At 31.3% G+C, this 19,874-nt stretch overlaps 1 protein-coding gene across 1 annotated transcript; it reads right to left on the bottom strand.

The window, feature by feature from the left end:
• Positions 1 to 11,414: 11,414 nt before the first annotated feature.
• Positions 11,415 to 15,221, bottom strand: LOC114399799 (DELLA protein GAI-like). The gene is made up of 2 exons (XM_028362011.1): positions 14,048 to 15,221; positions 11,415 to 12,691 (listed from the first exon to the last, which is right to left on the bottom strand). The coding sequence occupies exons 1-2, from the start codon at positions 14,978 to 14,980 to the stop codon at positions 11,579 to 11,581; spliced, it is 2,046 nt and encodes a 681-aa protein (XP_028217812.1). The 5' UTR covers positions 14,981 to 15,221; the 3' UTR covers positions 11,415 to 11,578.
• Positions 15,222 to 19,874: the final 4,653 nt, after the last annotated feature.

Below are 19,874 nucleotides of genomic sequence, written 5' to 3'. Positions count from 1 at the left end.
TTTTTCATAATTAAATGAAGTCAGTTCTCCTATTTTGTGATTTCACTTGAACAAGTCTATTTTTGAACGAGCACATGCTTTACATTATTAGTGATTATATATACTTTGATTGGGAATTTAAACTCTATATCTTAGTAAGTCTGCTTTACCAAGTTATGGTTAAATTAGTTTACATATCATATGTTGATATATGTGGGCGAAACCACCGAATCAGGGTGTTTTTTTTTTAATTATCATTTAGGAATTCATATTTGACTATTATCCGGATAAGCGTTAATTTTTGGTATATTATTTTATTTAATATTTTTTAATATATTTAAAATCATCTAAATTTTTTGACATGATTTTATTTAATATTATGTATATATTTTGTATTCATTTTATTTAATTTTTTTTTTATATTTAATGTATTTTTTAATTTTTTTACTATTTTTAAGGATTACTATTTGGTTTGAAAATTAAAAAAAAAATAATTCAAAAGACTAAAATTAAAAAAGTATTAAAATGTAATAAATGTTCCTTTAGCATGTAGTATATTTTAATATTTTTATTTAAATTTAAGTCTTTTGTATTATTTTTTAATTGATAAAACAAATAATAATCCTTAACAGTATTCAAAATATATAAAATCATTAAATATAAAAATATATTAAATAATAAAATATACCAAAAATATATATAATATTAAATAAAATCATATAAAAAAATATAGAAGATATTAAATATAGGCAATATATTAAATAAAATAATATACCAAAAATTAAGAAAATATTGAATAAAATCATATTAAAATATAAAAAATATATATTAAATAAAATAATATACAAAAAATATAGAAAATATGTAATAAAACTATATCAACAATATATAAAATATATTAAATAAAACTATAAAAAAGAAGAAATACATTGATTTTTTAAATAATTTAATTAATAAATTATTTACGTTTTTTAGAAAAAGAAATTAAATTTAAGTGATAAATTAATTTGCGACTTCAATTTAAAGTATTAAATTCTAAAGAAATCAAGGTCGTTGTTACATTATTCCTATGGGAGTTGTAACATATGTTCCATTATACCTATCGAAATATTAATTTGAAACTTGCCTCCAAATGGTAAATTAAAAACAAAAATCCCATCCGATACTTTGGTATCCTTGAGAATCATTTTCATTTTTTTGTTAAGAGATGTTATGGGAACTTCTTTCATCGTATTGTTCGTTCATAGTTTAGTTTTTAATGAGTATAAGTATTTAATATCTTGAATGAAACTTGCGGGATATGCTTCAAATCCTTATTTTCCTCTATAATTAGTTGTGGGATAGAGTGATACATATCTCTTGTAATAACTACTGAAAAAAAAAAACGTTTTCTATGTCAATTTTAGGAGACATTCAAAGATAACTTTCAATCTTTTTATTGTTTATCTTCTTTGTTTAGCAACTTGGTCATGTCTCATATTAAGTTTGGTTTCAGACATTTTTTTCAATGCATGTTTCAATAAAATTCCTTTTCCTTAAAGAAACAAAGGAATCAGTACTTTAAGAAAGCAAATAAAGACAAGAGGTTTGAAAAACATTAATTTATGTTTTTATGTTTATTTGAGGACCTAAATTGAACTTATACCGGCCAGGTTGAAGGATTCTTTCCTGTTGAAGGGGACACCAATTCTAAATTTGTGTATCCTCAATACAATTCTAGAAGTTGTTTCGGAAAAGTGCATTTGGAGGTTGAGATGGAATTTGATACCATCAAATTGTTTATTTAGGTTGTAAGAGATACAAATTTTCATGACAGGGATCTCAAATGGCCAAAAAATGACACCATTTGAGCTAGAGCATGTTGTAAACAAATTGGATGTCCATGGGAGATTTTTTGTGCATGGTCTAAAGTTACTAGAAGCTTTCAAATAAAGACTTTTTTGGAAGAGCACATATGTGGAAGGGTCTTAAAAAATAAGCAAGCTATAATGAAATGAGTGGCAAAAAGGATGATAGATAAGCGTTGGGTTCATCCAAACCTAACTCATGTGGAGGCACATGAATATCTTAGACAAGAATATGGTGTGCACATTGACGAAAGAAAGATGTTTAGGGCTATCAAAAAGGCTCGATCGTTGGCTAAGGGAAGTATCGAATTGCAATATGCTAAGCTTTGAGACTATTCACATGAGTTAACAAGAAGTAATGAAGGATCAACTGTGAAAATTAATTGCATTCCCATACCTAGATCTCCTCCACAATTCTACCAAATTTATATATGTTTAGATGCATGCAAGCAAGGATTCAAGGCTGAAAGGGTACTATGGTGGTCATTTGCTTGTAGTAGTGGGACAAGATGCAAACAATACAATTTTTGTGATTGCATATGCGGTAGTAAATGCTAAAGATAAAGATAACTGAAAGTGGTTCCTCACATTGTTACATGAAGACCTTGGACACTAGAAGCAATATGGTTGGAATTTTATGCCGACATCCAAAAGGTGCAATTCAATTATTTTGTTTTGAGTAATTATGATGCAAGTAGGGTTAAGATATAGAAATTTGTAATTTTGATTGCATGCATGCATATGTGATAGTTTTTGTGTTATGCTAGTAATTAGATATATGTCTATATCATGAAGACCTTGGACACTACAAGCAATATGGCTAGAATTTTATGCCGACATCCAAAAGGTGCAATTCAATTGTTTTGCTTTGAGTAATTGTGATGCAAGTAGGGTTAAGATATAGAAAGTTGTAATTTTGATTGCATGCATATGTGATAGCTTTTGTGTCATGCTAGTAATTAGATATATGTCTATATCATGGATATATTTGTCAGTAAGTAGAATATTTTAAGGATGAAAATATCAACAAGTTATAAACGCTAGGGATATATTTGTCAATAAGTAGAATCTTTAAAGGATAAAAATATCAATAAGTTATATACAACAAGGATATATTTGTTAGTAAGTAGAATCTTTTAAGGATGAAAACGTCAATAAGTTATAAATAACATGGATATATTTGTCAGTATCTTTAATGGATAAAAATGTTATTATAAAAAGCAAGGATATATTTGTTAGTAACTTTTATTAAATGTATTTTTGTCCTTTTTATTTATATGCTATATGTAGGGGTTGCTTCCTGCAAGGCAGGAAGTTGTGTCAAGTGTTAAACACAGGTATTGTGTTGTGCACTTATGGAGGAATTTCTCCAAGCAGTGGAAAGACAAAGAATTAAGAGGCCTAGTCTGGCAGTGTGCACGATCTGCTACTGATTTAGAATTTAATGTTAGTATGGAAGTTGTCAAAATGAAGAATAAAAAGGAATGAATTATTTAGACAAGTGGCCCCATGAATCATGGACCAAAGCCTACTTCAGTGAAAATTGCAAAGTTGACAGTATAACCAACAACAATTGTGAGTCTTTTAATGAAAAGATTCTAAAGTTTAGAAATAAGCCAATTTTGAGTCTGCGTGAGGATATAAGGACCTATATTATGCGCAATATGAGAAGTGCTAAATTGAAAATGGTTGTAGGATTAGGACCATTAGTACCTATGCAACAATCAAGACTGGAAAAGAAGAAAGTTTAATCCAACAAGTGGACTGCAAACTAGGTTGGCGATCCTGATGGAACTAGATATGAGGTATGCCATTATGAAACAAGACTTGATGTGGATCTACATAACCAGTCATGCACATGTAGGATGTGGCAACTTTCAGGTATACCACTAAGTTAGTTAAATTTGCCAATTTTGGATATTATGTATTACATCACTATGTAATTTGATGTGTTTTTTGTTTATCTAAACAGGTCTTCCTGTAGCATGCAATTGCTTCCATCATATACAATAACCACAGACTAGAGGAATACAGTGACGGTATGTAGACCAGTGGATCTTATAATGTAACCTATGAAAATTACATACACCCTACTAGGAGTCAACAATATTGAAAAAAAACACCTTTTGATACGTCGACACCACCAGATATTAAAAAGAAACTTGATCGACCCAAAAAATGTAGAAGAAAGGATCAAAATGATGGACAAGTCAACAATAGTAGACCGAAAAGATCTTACAAAGAGGTCACCTGTACTAGATGTGGTCTGAATGGTCATAACTATAGAGGAAGCATTAATGGTGTAGTTCCACCAAGACCAAAAAAGTGGAAACCAGCTCTTGAAGAAGAGACTAACTCAAATGCAATCACAATAATAATAGTAACATATTTTTTAAAATCTGATAAATTATTTTTATTGTTGCTTACAAGTTATTTATGTTAGATGTTACATATTTGTAGGATGAGATTAATTATTCTCAATCTGCTCTACAAGTTGAACAACTTCCAACTAATTTTGAAAGTACTCCAACTCCTAATGTCGAAAGTGCTCCAACTCCAACTCCAACTACCACTCAAAGTGCTTCGACTCCTAGTGTTGTGAGTGACTTTTACATATAACTAATTAGTTATTATTAAATTGTGCATAATTACTCACTATTTATAATTGTTGTAGGAAACAAACTTATACCTCTACCACTGTCAATTATGTTTAGACCACCTCTAGTTAGACCTTCAACACTAATTCAAATTATATTTCTATATGTACCATCTCATAGGATGAACCAACAAAATTACATGAGCTTCATACCCATACTAGGGCTACCCTGCCGCCAAGATTTGAATAAGTGAAATATGAGATATGTTTATCTTTTGTTTATAGTAGATTTTGACTAATTATAATTTGAATAAATTTATAATGATTGGTACATTGTTACAATGTTTATTTTTGTACATTGGTAGAATGTTTATTTTGGAAAATTTATATTGTTATGACATTAAGTAGTGATAAAATCAAGTTGAGTCACATTTTTTGTAAGGATTAATATCACAACTGTGTATTTTTGTTTGAGTTTCATATTTTGGATAAGGTATTGTCACATTAGAAATTTCAAACCAATTATGCTTATTTATCAATATGATACTTATTATTATGTTTGTTCTAACTTATGCTTGTTTTCCTATATTTATAAGTGTTTATTATAATGTTATACTTGTAACGATAAAAATGGGGCGAGGGGATGAAGATTAAATTATATTTTACCCTTAAATGAAATAAAATTTGGGATCTAACAAATTAATCCAATGAAAACTTACTGACATTTTGGTTCAATCTATTCAGCAGTCATGTTGACAATCACTTTTATGACATTTTCATTCATTTGTACCACATAGGCTCTTTCATTAACGATTACCAATGAAAGTTAACAGATGGATGGATTTATGGCAAATTTCTCAAACTAGGTTACTTTTAGAAACTAATTCCCAAAAGGGGGCTGTTTTGAAACTTTTTTCAGGGGGGGTTTGTTTTTGAAGGGGACTCGTCAGTGGGGTTGGCGAGTTGGACACATGGCGGCGCTTGGTGGACTCGCCAGTGGAGTTGGCAAGTTGCTGTCCACGTGGCGGCCACATGGCGGGTCCCGTCACTCGTACTGACGAAATGCTTTTTACGGAAAAAATTTTTTTAACTTCAAACGCGTATAACTTTTGATAGGAATGTCCGTTTGAGGCCCATAATATGTCAAAATGCTCGAAATTGAATGAAGAATCCCTTGAAAAATTCCCAAAGGGGATTTGGTCAACTCATTTTCCCAAAAAATGGATTTAAGATTCAACCACCCATTTTTTTAATCTTAAATCCTATTTTTGAGCTACTTAGAGGCATTTTTTGGGAAAATGAGTTGACCAAATCCCTTTTGCGAATTTGCCAAGGGATTCTTAATTCAATTTCGAGCATTTTGACATATTATGGGCCTCAAACGGACATTCCTATCAAAAGTTATACGCGTTTGAAGTTAAATTTTTTTTTTTCCGTAAAAAGCATTTCGTCAGTACGAGTGGCGGGACCCGCCACGTGGCCGCCACGTGGACAGCAACTCGCCAACTCCACTGGCGAGTTCACCAGGCGCCGCCACGTGTCCAACTCGCCAACCCCACTGGCGAGTCCCCTTCAAAAACAGACCCCCCTTGGAAAAAGTTTCAAAACAGCCCCCTTTTGGGAATTAGTTTCTAAAAGTAACCTAGTTTGAGAAATTTGCCTGGATTTATCGCATTTTTTCCACTTTCGGAAACTAAAATTGGAATTTTCATCTTTCAGGGATGAATTTGTCCGCGTTCTACATATTTAATGATAAAAATAACTATTTATCCTTATTATAAACTACTAGATGATTGAGTCTGATTCATGTAGATGAAAGAAAAAATGCCACTTTTTCACACTTATAAAAAATCACTATGAAGCGATGCTAAAATTCAACCAAAATAAATTTTTGAGGATTTCAAATATTTTTTAAGTAAAAAATAAGAACGTGTTTGGATGATATTTGAAATTTGTAAAAAAAAAATTCTTACACAATAGGCTATTTTAATGTATCTAAAAAAATTGAAACTTATGATTATTTGTCAATAACTTTTTTCCCTTAAAGAATTTTATTCCCAAATTTTCAAACAACTCCCTTTTTAAGCTTAACTGTATTTTTTTATTACACAGTATACTTTGTCACAAATTTTCTTTTTCTCAATTAATTAATTATTAGTTCCATTAGTTAACCGCCGACATAGCATTTAGATGCTAACATTGCAATACACATGGTGTTGAAGAATAAGTTGATGATGTCACAATAAATTAGTGTCATATCATCAATTCATATTAGCATCACACAAATGGTCAAACCTACATACAATTTCATGTTAATAATCTATGTTGCCATGTATGCAGTTAACATTGTTACGTCAATGTTTGACTAACAATCAATTAGTAGAGAAAGACATAATTTGGGCAAATTGCCCAAAAGAGGTCCCTTTTATAAACTTATTCCCGAAATAGGACCCTTTTGAAAGTAATTTCGGCATGATGCTCTTTTTAACGTAGCATGCATGCATAAACCATGCAAACTGTCATTGGCAATGACGAGTTCACTGCGGAATGAATGCGTGGCATGTAAACCGCCAGCATGACTGGCGACTTTGTCTAATGAGGATCTCACCACCTCTACTGGCGAGACAGCACAAATCGCTTGGTGGAACAGGTTGTAGGCTACGGGAGTGCAGGTGCAGGGAACAACCTTTGACTCCTTGGGCTTAGGAAATTAAAGAGGATTCGCCAGTAGGTTTGGCGATTTGGGCCAAGTAAAAGGAATCACAGCTGGCTTTTGCGGTTTAGGCACTTTAGATATTATCTCGTGTTCCCCATTAATTTCCTGATTTGAACATTTGCAGTTTTAGTTTTAGTATTCTTGAAAATTAGCCGTTTCAAACAAAATAATTTTACCATTTTAACTAATTAATTTACTAATAACTTACAATAACTAAAACTAACATAATATATAAAATTTAAATATACTATCCAAATAAATTAAAATTCATGCAAAATTTAAAATACTAACTAAAATACTCTACAAATAACAAAATTAAAAATTAAAATACATACATAAATTTAAATAAATGACCAGATTTTTTTTCCAATTAATAAAATTTAAATTAAATAACATATATTATACAAACATTTTAACTAAAAATAAATACCATATCCATAATAACGTTCTAACGTAATATATAAAATTTAAACTAAACCTAAACTATACAATAACTAAAACTAATTAATATTAACATTCAAACAAAATAATTTTAACATTCTAACTAATTAACATACTAATAACTTATAATAACTAAAACTAACGTAAATATATAAAATTTAAACTAAACCTAAACTATACAATTTAAAATTAGTATGTTAAATTATACAATTTAAATCTGGTCATTTATTTAAATTTATGTATGTATTTTAATTTTTAATTTTGTTATTTATAGAGTATTTTAAATTTTGCATGAATTTTAATTTATTTGGATAGTATATTTAAATTTTATATATTATGTTAATTTTAGTTATTGTAAGTTATTAGTAAATTAATTAGTTAAAATGGTAAAATTATTTTGTTTGAAATTGCAAATTTTCAAGAATACTAAAACTAAAACTGCAAATGTTAAAATCAGGGAATTAATGGGAAATACGGGATAAGTATCTAAAGTGTCTAAACCGTAAAAGCCAGCTGTGATTCCTTTTACTTGGCCCAAATCGCCAAACCTACTAGTGAATCCTCTTTAATTTCCTAAGCCCAAGGAGTCAAAGGCTGCTCCCTGCACCTGCACTCCCGTAGCCTGCAACCTGTTCCTCCTAGTGGTTTGTGCTGTCTCGCTAGTAGAGGTGGCGAGATCCTTGTTAAGCAGAGTCGCCAACATTTCATTTCGCAGTGAACTCGTCATTGCCAATGGCGTTTTGCATGGTTTATGCATGCATGCTACGTTAAAAAGAACACCATGCCATAATTACTTTCAAAAGAGCCCTATTTCGGGAATAAGTTTATAAAAGGACCCCTTTTGGGCAATTTGCCCATAATTTGCAACATTTTGAAACTTTGAAGGCAAAATATGTAAAATAAGAATTTTGACGAAGGCTAAGGTGGAGAAGTGAGTCACGTGATCTATGGTGGACCATTTTTGTACACCGTTGGATTCATGTAGTCTAAACATTAATTTTGTGCATTCTCTGCATAGGATTTTTCTTCCTTAATATTTTTTTGTCTTCTTTCTCCTCTTTCGTTCTAGCAGTGTCGTAGTTGTCGTCATCCATCGTTGTTGCCCCGTTAAAGCAATGCTTTCGCCCACAGTGATATAATTATCTTCCGCCATTTCTAACTTTGCCACCCCCCTGACGCCACCGTGAGATCATTCGATTTTGTAGTACAGGCATGAGCACAACCACAATGGGAGCACCCAATGGATCTTTCCTTGCGTCAAGTATTACCAATTTCTTCAATCGAAGTTCCTCACTTTTTCTCTCTTGATCAACACCCACCACGAGTTAGAGAGAGAAATCTTAGAGAGAAAAAAATGGGCACGCTTCAATTTTTGAGAAAAGCTTACAGTGCCATCAAGGGCACATCCGTGAGTCTTGCCTATGTCAATAGCAATTATGGCATAATTCTCAAATGGTTTGGGTCTTTCCAAATAGTGAATTTTCAGATTGAATTTACCACCAAAGCTTCTACTAATAAACTATCTATAATTATGAGTTCCAATCAATTTGAGGGCAAAGTTTTTTCATCTTTGCTACAAGCATGGGAACTGAAGCTCTCTAGAAATAAATTTTTAGATTTGTTTACATTCTTACGTGACAAAATCATAACTGCAAACTGGGCCATCTTAGATTTTATCAAACAATGAAATGGAATATACCTAGCTTCTAGATTGTTGTTATGGAGAGATTATGATGAAATTGAATCATTTTTTTGGTTTTGTTCTGAGTTTGTCAAGCATTTCTATTTTCACGGATGTGATTAAATTTCAATTTGTAGGGATTTTGGCCCGTGGATACCGATAGGAGAAAAGAGAGAAAAATAAAAGGAAATAAAATATCAAATGTACCAAATTAACCTGTAGACTAGATGAATCTAAGGGCGTATAAAAATGATCCACCATAGATCACTTGACCCACTTCTCCCCTAGCCTTAGTCTTTTACATACCTTTCTTGGTAATTTTTTATTTAAAAGCTGATTTTTTTATTATATATATTCAAACAACATTAATTATCTTCAAATTACTTTTCAACAAACTTGTTGAAATAAAAATTAATTCAAATTATAATCGATTATAATAATAATGGATTATACATCATGCAATGAAAAGGAATAAAAATGATTAACTTTTTAAGGAAGAATTGTCTATTTTTTTATTAAATTAAATATAATTTGCAATGAGTTTTTGTTTTCTTAATAAAACAATTTAAAGCCTGAGCAAAAAACCTGCATTTCTTTATCAGTATATATGATCTATTATAATCAACATAGAATTAGAGGTCAGAAAGCTTATTTTTCTCTTATCAATGGATATATAATCCATCTTTTTTTGTCAGATACAGTCAACAAGAGGTATTTTTTGAAAAATAAAGGAATAGACTCAAAATAAAGGATCAGTGCAGATGGGGACTATACAGACTCAGACTCGTCAAAAATGCAGTCACGATAGATGCTTGCTTTTCTTCTGTTCAGAACTATGAAGAAAGTGATGTTTTCGGTCCTTTTTTTTTTCCCAGATATATCTTTGGTTTTAGGGAGTTTATGTTCTGGGATGTGAATCATGAATGGGTTTTGAGATTTGTGGTAACTTCGGGAGTGTTTTGGAGTTTTTGTATTGCGTACCTTTGTAACACTTTTTGGTATCAATTTGGTACATCTTGTGCTAGAACTGAACTATGCACATTGTTTTTTTTTAAAAAAAGAGTATAATCCATCAATTTTTTTTTTTAAAAAAACTGATTGAGAATTTTTTTAATTGATTTTTTTGTTACGAACTTTCCGCCACACAGTTATAAAATAATACTTCATATATAGTTTTATATATAATGACGAATTTATAATTTTCTTGTTTGAGAACACTTGAGCACAATTAATCCGGTCCGATTTGTTTAACAATGATCCAAAACCAACTTTAAGTACATTCAAACGAAATAAACTACTCATGCACAGATAAATAAGTGATGATCCTTAATCCCTAATTACCTCAACATTGTTCAAAATCCTCCCATTTATACTACGTGCATAAACTAATAAAACTAAAACAACTTCAATTAAACAAGTGTTTTACAAATGAACAATAATAATAATGATAAACTAGTGTTTTAAAATCTTTTGATGTGTATACTACACACACCTCGGTTACACCCATTTGCATAGAAAAGTCAATAGTAATAAATAAATTAGCAATAATCGTATTCCCTATTCCCTAATAACGTTTCCCCTTACACTTCAAAATACAAAGCATTTACTTATTTGGTCAATTTTTCTTTCATCTGTTCGTGCCAACTTTCATTTCAATGTTCTACAAGTAGAGTATTGTAGCAACAAACTTCTTAATTAATACATATTTTTAACACATTTTTTCTTTTAGTTTAAATTTATGTGAATCTCACCCAATTGAACAAAAAAATTTATTAAGTAGAAAATGAGACTCACATAATTAATAACATTCACTTAAATTTCACCCTATAAAATAAGAGTTAATATTTATACACAATTTTTTATTCTATTATTCAATCTTAAATCATCATTTAAATTATTTTAAAACAACTATTTTAAGAGTTAATAAACTTATCTTACCTAATGAATTATAATTTAAATAATTATGTAAAATTTTTTAGACTGTCATTCAATCACAAATTATCATTTAAATTATTTTAAAATAATTATTTTAAAAGTTGATTAACAAATTTATTATGGGATGCAACTAGATAATTATGTAAAGCTTTTATACAGTGAATATATAACTTTTTTTCGCATAAAATAAAAGTGTTAAAAAAGTATATCACTAATATTTCCATTTTTGTTTATGATTTGCTCTCTAGCTTGTCCATTCATTAACATATCATTAAAAACTAACAGGAAAAGTAAATAAGTATAACAATTAATTAGCAACATAGTAATCAAAACAGAGAACACATTTAATTAACTCAATGCAAGAGTATGTAATAGCATTAGCATCAACACCGCCATGCAGACGCAGCAATGATGGCCCTATCCTGCCACCCAAGCAACAAGCAACCCTTATCCTCCGTCAACCTATACCCCTCACACGAATACAATCCCAACAATATCTTCGACTGAGTCACCGCGTTCGGACTCAGCGCCACCCCCTTGAACCCCTTCCCCTCCATTATCTTCCGCCACTTCTCCAACCTCTCGTGCCTCTCGAACCTCTCCGCCCCCTCGCACGCCACGATGTTCCGTATCTCCGGCGCGAATATGTACTGCTCCACCTTCGCCCGCTGCGCGGATTCCGCCGGAAAAGTGGCGTCCAATGAGTCGAAAATGGCGGAGTAGTAATGCAAGGCCTCAAGAAAACGCCCTAGAAAGTAAGGTCCATTGTGGCTAGCTTCTTGCTCCACCAGAGTTACTATGCTAGGTGCCTGGTCACGTAGCATGGTCAGCAAATTGCCCAAGTGGTTGCCTGGGACGCGGTGGAGGTGGTTAACCGCGTTAACCGCCAGCGCCTCCCCGACACGGCGGTTTAACATGTGTGGCTTGAGATCTTCAAGTTGTTCCCCGACCGCGTGGAACTCAAAAGGAATACGTAGGGAGTGGGCCAGCTCTGTGAGACACCGTCCGGTTTCACGGACGGCGTCTAACAAGGGACCCACTCCAGTAATCCTTAAGAATGGTGCGCCCGCTGGGCGCGCCGCGAGGGCCTGCATGAAAGCAGGCCACTGGTAGCCCTGGAGGATGTCGAGATCGATGACGTGCACGCGTTCTTCGATCTCGACAGCCTCGAAGATGGCCTGGTTGGCAGTGAAGTGGGCGAACTTGACGTAGGGGCAGGCCTGGTAGACGATCTGGTAGATCTTGAGGACCTCGAGGGAGTTGGAGGGGGTTAGGGGTTTGGACGGCGTTGCGGGTTTGGGTGTGAGGGTGGAGTTGAGCCTGGCGCTTAGGGAGTCGGTGAAGCAGGCGGCGACGCGCTGCATGGAATCGCCTAAGGGGGTGACGACGCGGTTGAGGTGGTGGAGGTACCTTCTTGCGAGCATGTATTCCTCTTTGGCTACTGCTTCTGCGCAAGCCAGGAGCAGGTGCACCAGTTGAAGCCCGCTGTCTTGCTCCTGTAGTATGTGTGTGATCACTAAGGTTAGAAAGAGTGTCATATCTACTTTCATAAAAGAAATAACATACTCTCTTTAATGAGCGGTAGTTTATAAAAAAAAATGACAAGATTTTATAAGTTATCCGTCATATACTCATATTTAATGATTCTCTGGTGACTCTATAATTTTTAATAAATTTTAAGTAATTAAATAGTGTTTGAAAAAGTGTGCTTGAGAGATTTTGTTTCTAACACCTGTTTTTATAGTTTAAAGCTTTTGTAAATTGGTTAAATTTCATTTAGAACTTAAACAGGAAAATCAGTGAATAAGATGTAGTTAATTCCGATGAATTTCAATTAATAATATAGAGAAAGTTTAAAAGAAAAAATTATTAGTTTTTTTATCCTCATTAATTTACATTTGACACATAATTAATATTATCATTTTTTTCATAAATTGAAAAAAGTGGATAAGTGTTATATAAATATTGATTGGAATCATAAAAGACCGAATTCCTGAGCTATGTAATAATTTCTCATTCAAAATAGTGGATTGTTAACATTTTTTCAAGCTTAACTAACTTATTCCAATAACTTTTAGGTACTCTAGGTATTGTTTTCATACTCTAATTGGAGTTTTATCTTCATAACTTGACAGTGGTTCCGTTTCATGCCTCATTTCATAGAGAATTTCAAGATAACTCTACTCATTGTGTTACATTCATATATTAATTTCATTCATTTAATATTCTTATCTTTGGTGTTATTGAGAAATATCATTTTTAATCTATTTAGTTCTATAAATGAAAAATTCTAAAAAATAAAAAGTTGAAAAATCGTCATATAATGATCCAAAAACTACAATAGTTGCTTTTTATGTAAACCTTTATGAGACAAACTATGGTGATAAAACTGAGTGAAAAATAACAAAAAAAAAAGTATTTAAGGAATTTCTAGATAATTTTGTCCAAATTCATCAAAATTTGAATGAGTTAAGGACAAAACTTGTATATTTGTATATAGTTTTTGTCCTTAGTGTTATTCTACTATTAGAATTGGATGGAGTTTGGTTTTAGTAACCTATGTTGACTTCAATACAAATCTTTATTTCGATAATTATGGAGATGAAACTACAGGTTTGATCCAAGAATAGCCCGAAAGCAGTTATGGAAATGGTCCTTTTTCATGCCATATATATGCCAGAAGTTATTAATTATTTTAATAAAAGTTTGAAGCTTTACGGTGAAGTAGGATCTGTGGAAGGAGATATAAGGTTGGTATCATGACATCTATCTCCTTGCTAATAAAAATTAAGAAACTAACAATTAACATTTGTTATAAAAAATAAAAAAAGATTGATGGAAGATTTTTTTACCTGCTCGATTTCGATCGGAATAGGCACCATCAGATTCTCTTGCTGGTGCTGCCGTTGTTGTTGTTGCAGTTGTTGTGCTTGTTGCTTTTGCTGTTTCTCTTGGTAGCGTTCTTGTTGTAGAGCCTGTGAAAGAGAAGCACTAGCCATGGACCCCATCTGGTGATAGATGTCACTCTCTTGTGACAACTGAGAAGAGCCACCACCACCACCGCCACCACCGTGCACCGTCGATTCTTCGTCGACGACCGATCCACGATGGTACCTCGAGGAATTGTGCAGTGCCAAGCCATCCAAAATGGACGAAGGGATTTGATGAGATGACAAGTCAAAGCACTCAGATGAACTTGTAATGTTGTGATCAGAAGAAGACACCTTGGTTTGGTAGTCCTCCAAGAACTCTTCTATTGCTGGCAGTGAGAGGTTCTCAACATGCTGCATGTACTGATTGTTGGGTGAGTTGAACACCCTGTGGAGGGGGCTGAGTCCTTTCCCTTTGTTGAGGCTGCTGCTGCTGTTGAAGGCTCCAATTTGTGATGATGAAAAACGAGGTGGGGAACACCCTGAGAGACTCTGGCCTTGCATTCCCTGAGCATAGTTGTAGTTGCAATTGTAGGAAGAGGCTGCTTGTGGGGTCCTCACTGGGGAAGAGATCATGAAATCACCATCTATATGGTCAGCAAAAAAAGATTCCCACATTGAACTATCTGGTGATTGAACTTCCACATCTCCATCTAAGTCAAATTTGAGTGATGGAAGGTTTAGGCTTGGTGGGGTTAGGCTGGTTTGGTCTAGATCACCAGAGGATTGAGTGGCATTGTTTTTCTTGGATTGCAAAACTGAGTCATTTGAAGAAGTGGGTTGTTGGAGTTTGGTTCTAGAGTTGTTGTTCTCACTCTTGAGGGACAGTGAGCTTCCACACAATGAATTCATCATTTTTTGTTTCTTCCTTCCTTTTTCGGTTAACTTAATTTCCAATTAATTCCTAGGAGGCACACAAGGATAGGCAAAGGTGTTATTATTTGAAAGTGTTTATGCCTTTTCTGTGTCTCAAATTTGCTCTCATTTAGACTTAGTAGTGTGTCCTAGCAGCTATGTGCTACGGAGATTGGTTGGTTTATGGAAAGAGCAAAGTCTCTAATTTCTCTCTTCTTATTGAGGAAGGCAGGGGGCACAAAAGACAACACCTAATTCCAATAGTTTGTGATTGGAGGTTTGTTTTGCTAATCTCCATTCATGTAATGTTAAGAGTGTTTGCTGGATTTTCAGAGGCCTATTTTTTGTCATTTTTGCCTACCTGTTTTAACTGTTTACCAAAAGGCTTTGGAATACTTGTGATTGCAATACAAGACAAAATGGATGGGAGGGCCCCACTTTCTTTGGGCCGGCCCATCTGCTTACAAGGTTCTTTTTATACTCACCTGAGGAATCATTGGCATGAAAGCATCCGTTGATAATTTCTTAGAAAAACAAAAAAGGAAAGAAAGAGCTATCATAGACAACTAGGTTACTTAGACCTAACAAATTACAATTAAATAACAGTACATCAGTAGTAATATTTTGCCACCGTACATTATGTTATTCAAATAATTAGAAAAATGATTTTATATTTTAAATATGGTAAACTTATTTGTTTTTCATAGTAACTCTATTATCTACACTATATATAAAAATTCTAAAAGTTTTCTACGTGTCAATTACTTAAGATGCGTTTATTTTATGAAGTGATCTTGTATTCTCAAGAATCACATCCCAAAAATATTATAACCAGAAATGTTATTCCTCAGAACATTTAAAAATGCGTTTAGTTAGATTTTAAAATTTCCAAGAATATTTTTAGAATAATTGAAATAAAGAAAATAAGAGTGAAATATGAAAGTTATAATTGAGTTAGGACATAACTTTCCACATTTTCATGAAAATATATATAACTTTTTCACCTCTCATCATGAGAATAAAAATGACTTAAATCGTGATATAATTATTTTCTTAAGAATAACCATTAGTCAGGAATATTTTTCAAAACTCATAAAATATGGGAATATTACATTCTCAACTTTACATTTTTTAGAATAAGCTTTTAATCTATGAAAAAAAATACTATACAATTTTTATTTTAGCTCAATTATGGCTCTATTGAAAATTCTTATATAAATTATGAGTGATTGAATAGCAAATAATTTCTCTTCTAAAAAAATAGATAATATTTTTTAAGTATTTAATGTAGTTATATATCCAAGATTCAAACTCAATATCTTTAGTTAAACTAAAACCATTCATGCTAGGTTATTCATACATTTGATGATTCAATGTAGGTTTTTGCTTTCTTATAACAAATTCATCAAGTCATCAATTTTGATAATAAGATACTTATTAAATAAAAAGTATACTTAGTAAGAAATGTAGTAGTCCTGAATCACCTAATAGTTTCTCAAATGTCACTAATATTTCTCTTATAAAAAATACTTGCAATGCAAACCGGTAAAGATTTAAATGAGTAATTGTCTATAAAATTTTATGGTAATACATAGAAATAGATTGAGTATGTGTTTTTTTACGGTAAGAATGAGTATGTTATTATCTATATTGTGTCTTACCTGTACTTATCTAATATATTAAAACTAATATTTACCTTAAATCCTTATAATTTTTACCTTCACAACTCACTAATCTTATTTCAATGACTTTACTTTATGTTAAAATTAAAAACCTTATAACTTATTCACCTTCGTGACTATGTTGTAGTGTTTTATTTTTTTATTATATAGTTTAGGTGAATTGGATTTTCAAGATTCTCATTAGGGACATGATAGGTTTCAAGGCTCAAAATTTTTATATTGATTAACTTTTTTTTAAATAATCTTTTGAAATTAAATATTTTTTAAACTTGTATTTTATATTTTAATTTGATTTTTAGTGTTATTTAAATATTTTTATTAGTTAAATAATATTTTTCAAAAACATTTTCATATTTTTTTTATTTTATCTACATTATAATGTGTTTACAATAAACACAAAGCTTACTAGTTTTAAGAAAATCAATGTAATAAAGAGAGAAGTAGTTACTAAAATTAAATTTCACTATTATAATATAACTAAATGATTTCTATCACATTTAAAAGATAAAAAATAATAAATACATGGATCAACTTATACAATATTATTACTATTATGCATTTATGTTAAATATTTGGAAGGAAAACTTTGTTACTTATAATAATTTTACTTGATTTATATAATATTGCTTCCCACATAGAGTATGTGTAGTCTCATATGGAAAAAAAAGTGGAGAAATAAGAATAAGTTGTGAATTCATTTTGTGTGTGTGTGCAATAGTAATAATGATCAAACTAAACTAACTTCTCATGCATTTATTTCAATCCCTTCATTAGACCGATTCTAGTGGATCTTAGGAATTGTATTAGATAGTATTGGTAATGTAAACAAAACATTTATATTGAATCGTAAAAACAAAAATAATATTGTGGTCCAATCTTGAATTGTCATTTATAGTAAGTTATCTTTTATTGATTTACTTTGAAAGTTATATTTAATTAGAATGACTTTGATTAAATGTTAGGGTAAAAATATTTATACTAAGAATGTAATAAAATTTAATTTTAATTATTTAGAAATAATTTCTTTAGAAAATAATAGATACACTAACGGTGTAAATCTAACAACAACTTGTCATATGTTAAAAAAGTTGGTTAGACTTTTATCATAATTACATAAAAATTATGTCAATCATAATTTTAATTCATCAATAATATAATTTTTTTGTACATTCACGACAAATAGAAATTAACCTCTTAGACTTTATGAAGAAACCTTTGACATAAGACAAATTAAATAGTTATAATTTTAATTTCACTTGTATATTTTTCTTTGCACGCAAAGAAATTAAATAGCCCAGCTAATAGAAAGAATTGCCTAGCCAAGTAAGTTATATGGTGTTGACATTTTCTCGAATCAATCTAGGAAGAGGTGAAAATGAAAGGAGGACGTCACGCATGAAATGAGAAGCAAATTAAAAAAAAAAAAAAAAAGACAAGAAAAGAGACATAGGCAACGTCGTCGGATACAACGTCGGTGTGGGCCGCCCTACTCCTTTGGATTTGGCAAAGGAATGAAGTGTTTGTTTGTCTCCAACCCTTTTCTTAATTTCTTCGGCGGCATCTCTTTAATTATCTTAATGTGTAAAGAATTTTGAGTCATCAATTATTAATCTTTAATTTCCATTTCACCGTTCTTTTATCCTCCCACTTCAATTATTTTAACCATTCAGCTAATCTTGCTTCACTATAAGCAGCACATCTGGTTGAATTTGTTTATGGGAAAAAAATAATGCTTTTTTATGCTACTTACTTTTCTTTGCTATTGTCTCAGGAGTGAGTTAAGAATTAAGAATTTGAGGGACTTAAAATAAATTTAAGAATAATTTTTTTATTTATTTATAAAATAATTTATTAAAATTATTATTATTTTATTTTAAATTAATTGTTATTTACGATATTAATAAAAAATTAAATGTTATTTTAATATTTTAATTAAAATTTATTTTTAAATATAATTTTACAATAATTTTTTTTAGGTATATTAGTACTAAAAAAAAATTTAAAATCTTTTTTTTAGCCAAAAGCTCTTACTTGGACTATTTGGACTTTAAAGTGGCCCTTGTCTCATTTGTTGTGATTCTTATACATTCACGGGAAAACGTTGATGCATAAGCTAAAGTAAGGTGTACAGACTGCAAATTAAGTAGTTAAAAAACAATATATATGGATCAAATATTACCATATTTGATAACATGAAATATTTGCGTACCGTACATGCTGTATATGATTAGACTTAGATTTTCCGTTCATTAAAAGCTTGTTAGTAGGTGCTTAAGGTTTTAAATGGTTTAGTTGATCATTTTTATCGAAGTTATTTTAATGAAAAGTTAGTACGTAACTAATCATAGCTTGACTAAAACACCTGAGAGGGTCAAGTCATAAATTTGCAATGTTAAGCATACTTTTGGTGTCATTCATTGAGTTTATGGATGTTGCGTCCAACAATAACTCAACCCGTTAAGATGAAATTTGAGGTTAAGATGAATTAGATATATATCCTAATTTCATTTAAAAGTTCAAAATTAATTATAAAAAACTTTGAAATAAACAAATTTTATATCTTTAGCTTGACTTACAGTCTAAACTCACAACAGAACAAAAATTGAAAAAAATATTGTTTTCAAAAAGGGTCTCTCTAGGGTGGACTAGTTTTTAAGTGGTCCATCGGTGCATCATGTAATTTTATCTATAATAGCAAGTCAAATTACCACTCAACATGTATTTTAATTAATTGTTAAAAAATAAATTTTTATACAATTAAGTAGTTAATAATTAATTAAAAGTTTTAATTTTTTTTAATCCGAATCCTCTTTCACTTTCATTTTCTATTGACCTTTTCTAGATGCACTACGTGACCTTCCATCTCCACAGCCAACGATTTCTTCTCCGAAGACGACAACTTCATCTTCTCGCGTCGATGCCACCTCTGTGAGATACTGTTTCCCTCTTTCATTTTCTTGGTTTTCTTTTAACACTGACACGAGTGGTTCTTCCTCCTTTCCATGACCTGGTCATCTCCGGCTTCTGCTCGCCTAGGATTGGGTTTCAGTTTTTGATAATGGTTAATTAGAGTTGGAATGTTTTGAGTTTAGTTTTAATTTGAGTTGGGTACACTGTAGTTGAGTTTTCGAAAATTGCACTTGTAGGAAATTAAAGTATCTTTGTTGTTTACTGTAATTGAGATTTTTGAACAAATTGGGTTGTTATAGTCA

Source organism: Glycine soja, chromosome 19 (assembly GCF_004193775.1).
Source record: "Glycine soja cultivar W05 chromosome 19, ASM419377v2, whole genome shotgun sequence".
NCBI classification, from domain to species: Eukaryota; Viridiplantae; Streptophyta; class Magnoliopsida; order Fabales; family Fabaceae; genus Glycine; species Glycine soja.
The sequence above is the reverse complement of the archived record's forward strand: the minus strand, read 5'-3'. Positions and strand labels throughout refer to the sequence as shown.

Excerpts from the sequence above, each read along its gene's own strand:
- LOC114399799 (XM_028362011.1), bottom strand. The coding sequence starts at position 14,980 with ATGATGAATTCATTGTGTGGAAGCTCACTGTCCCTCAAGAGTGAGAAC. Across the intron at positions 12,692-14,047 it reads TTCCGATCGAAATCGAGCAG|GAGCAAGACAGCGGGCTTCA; the intron begins GTAAAAAAATCT and ends CACATACTACAG.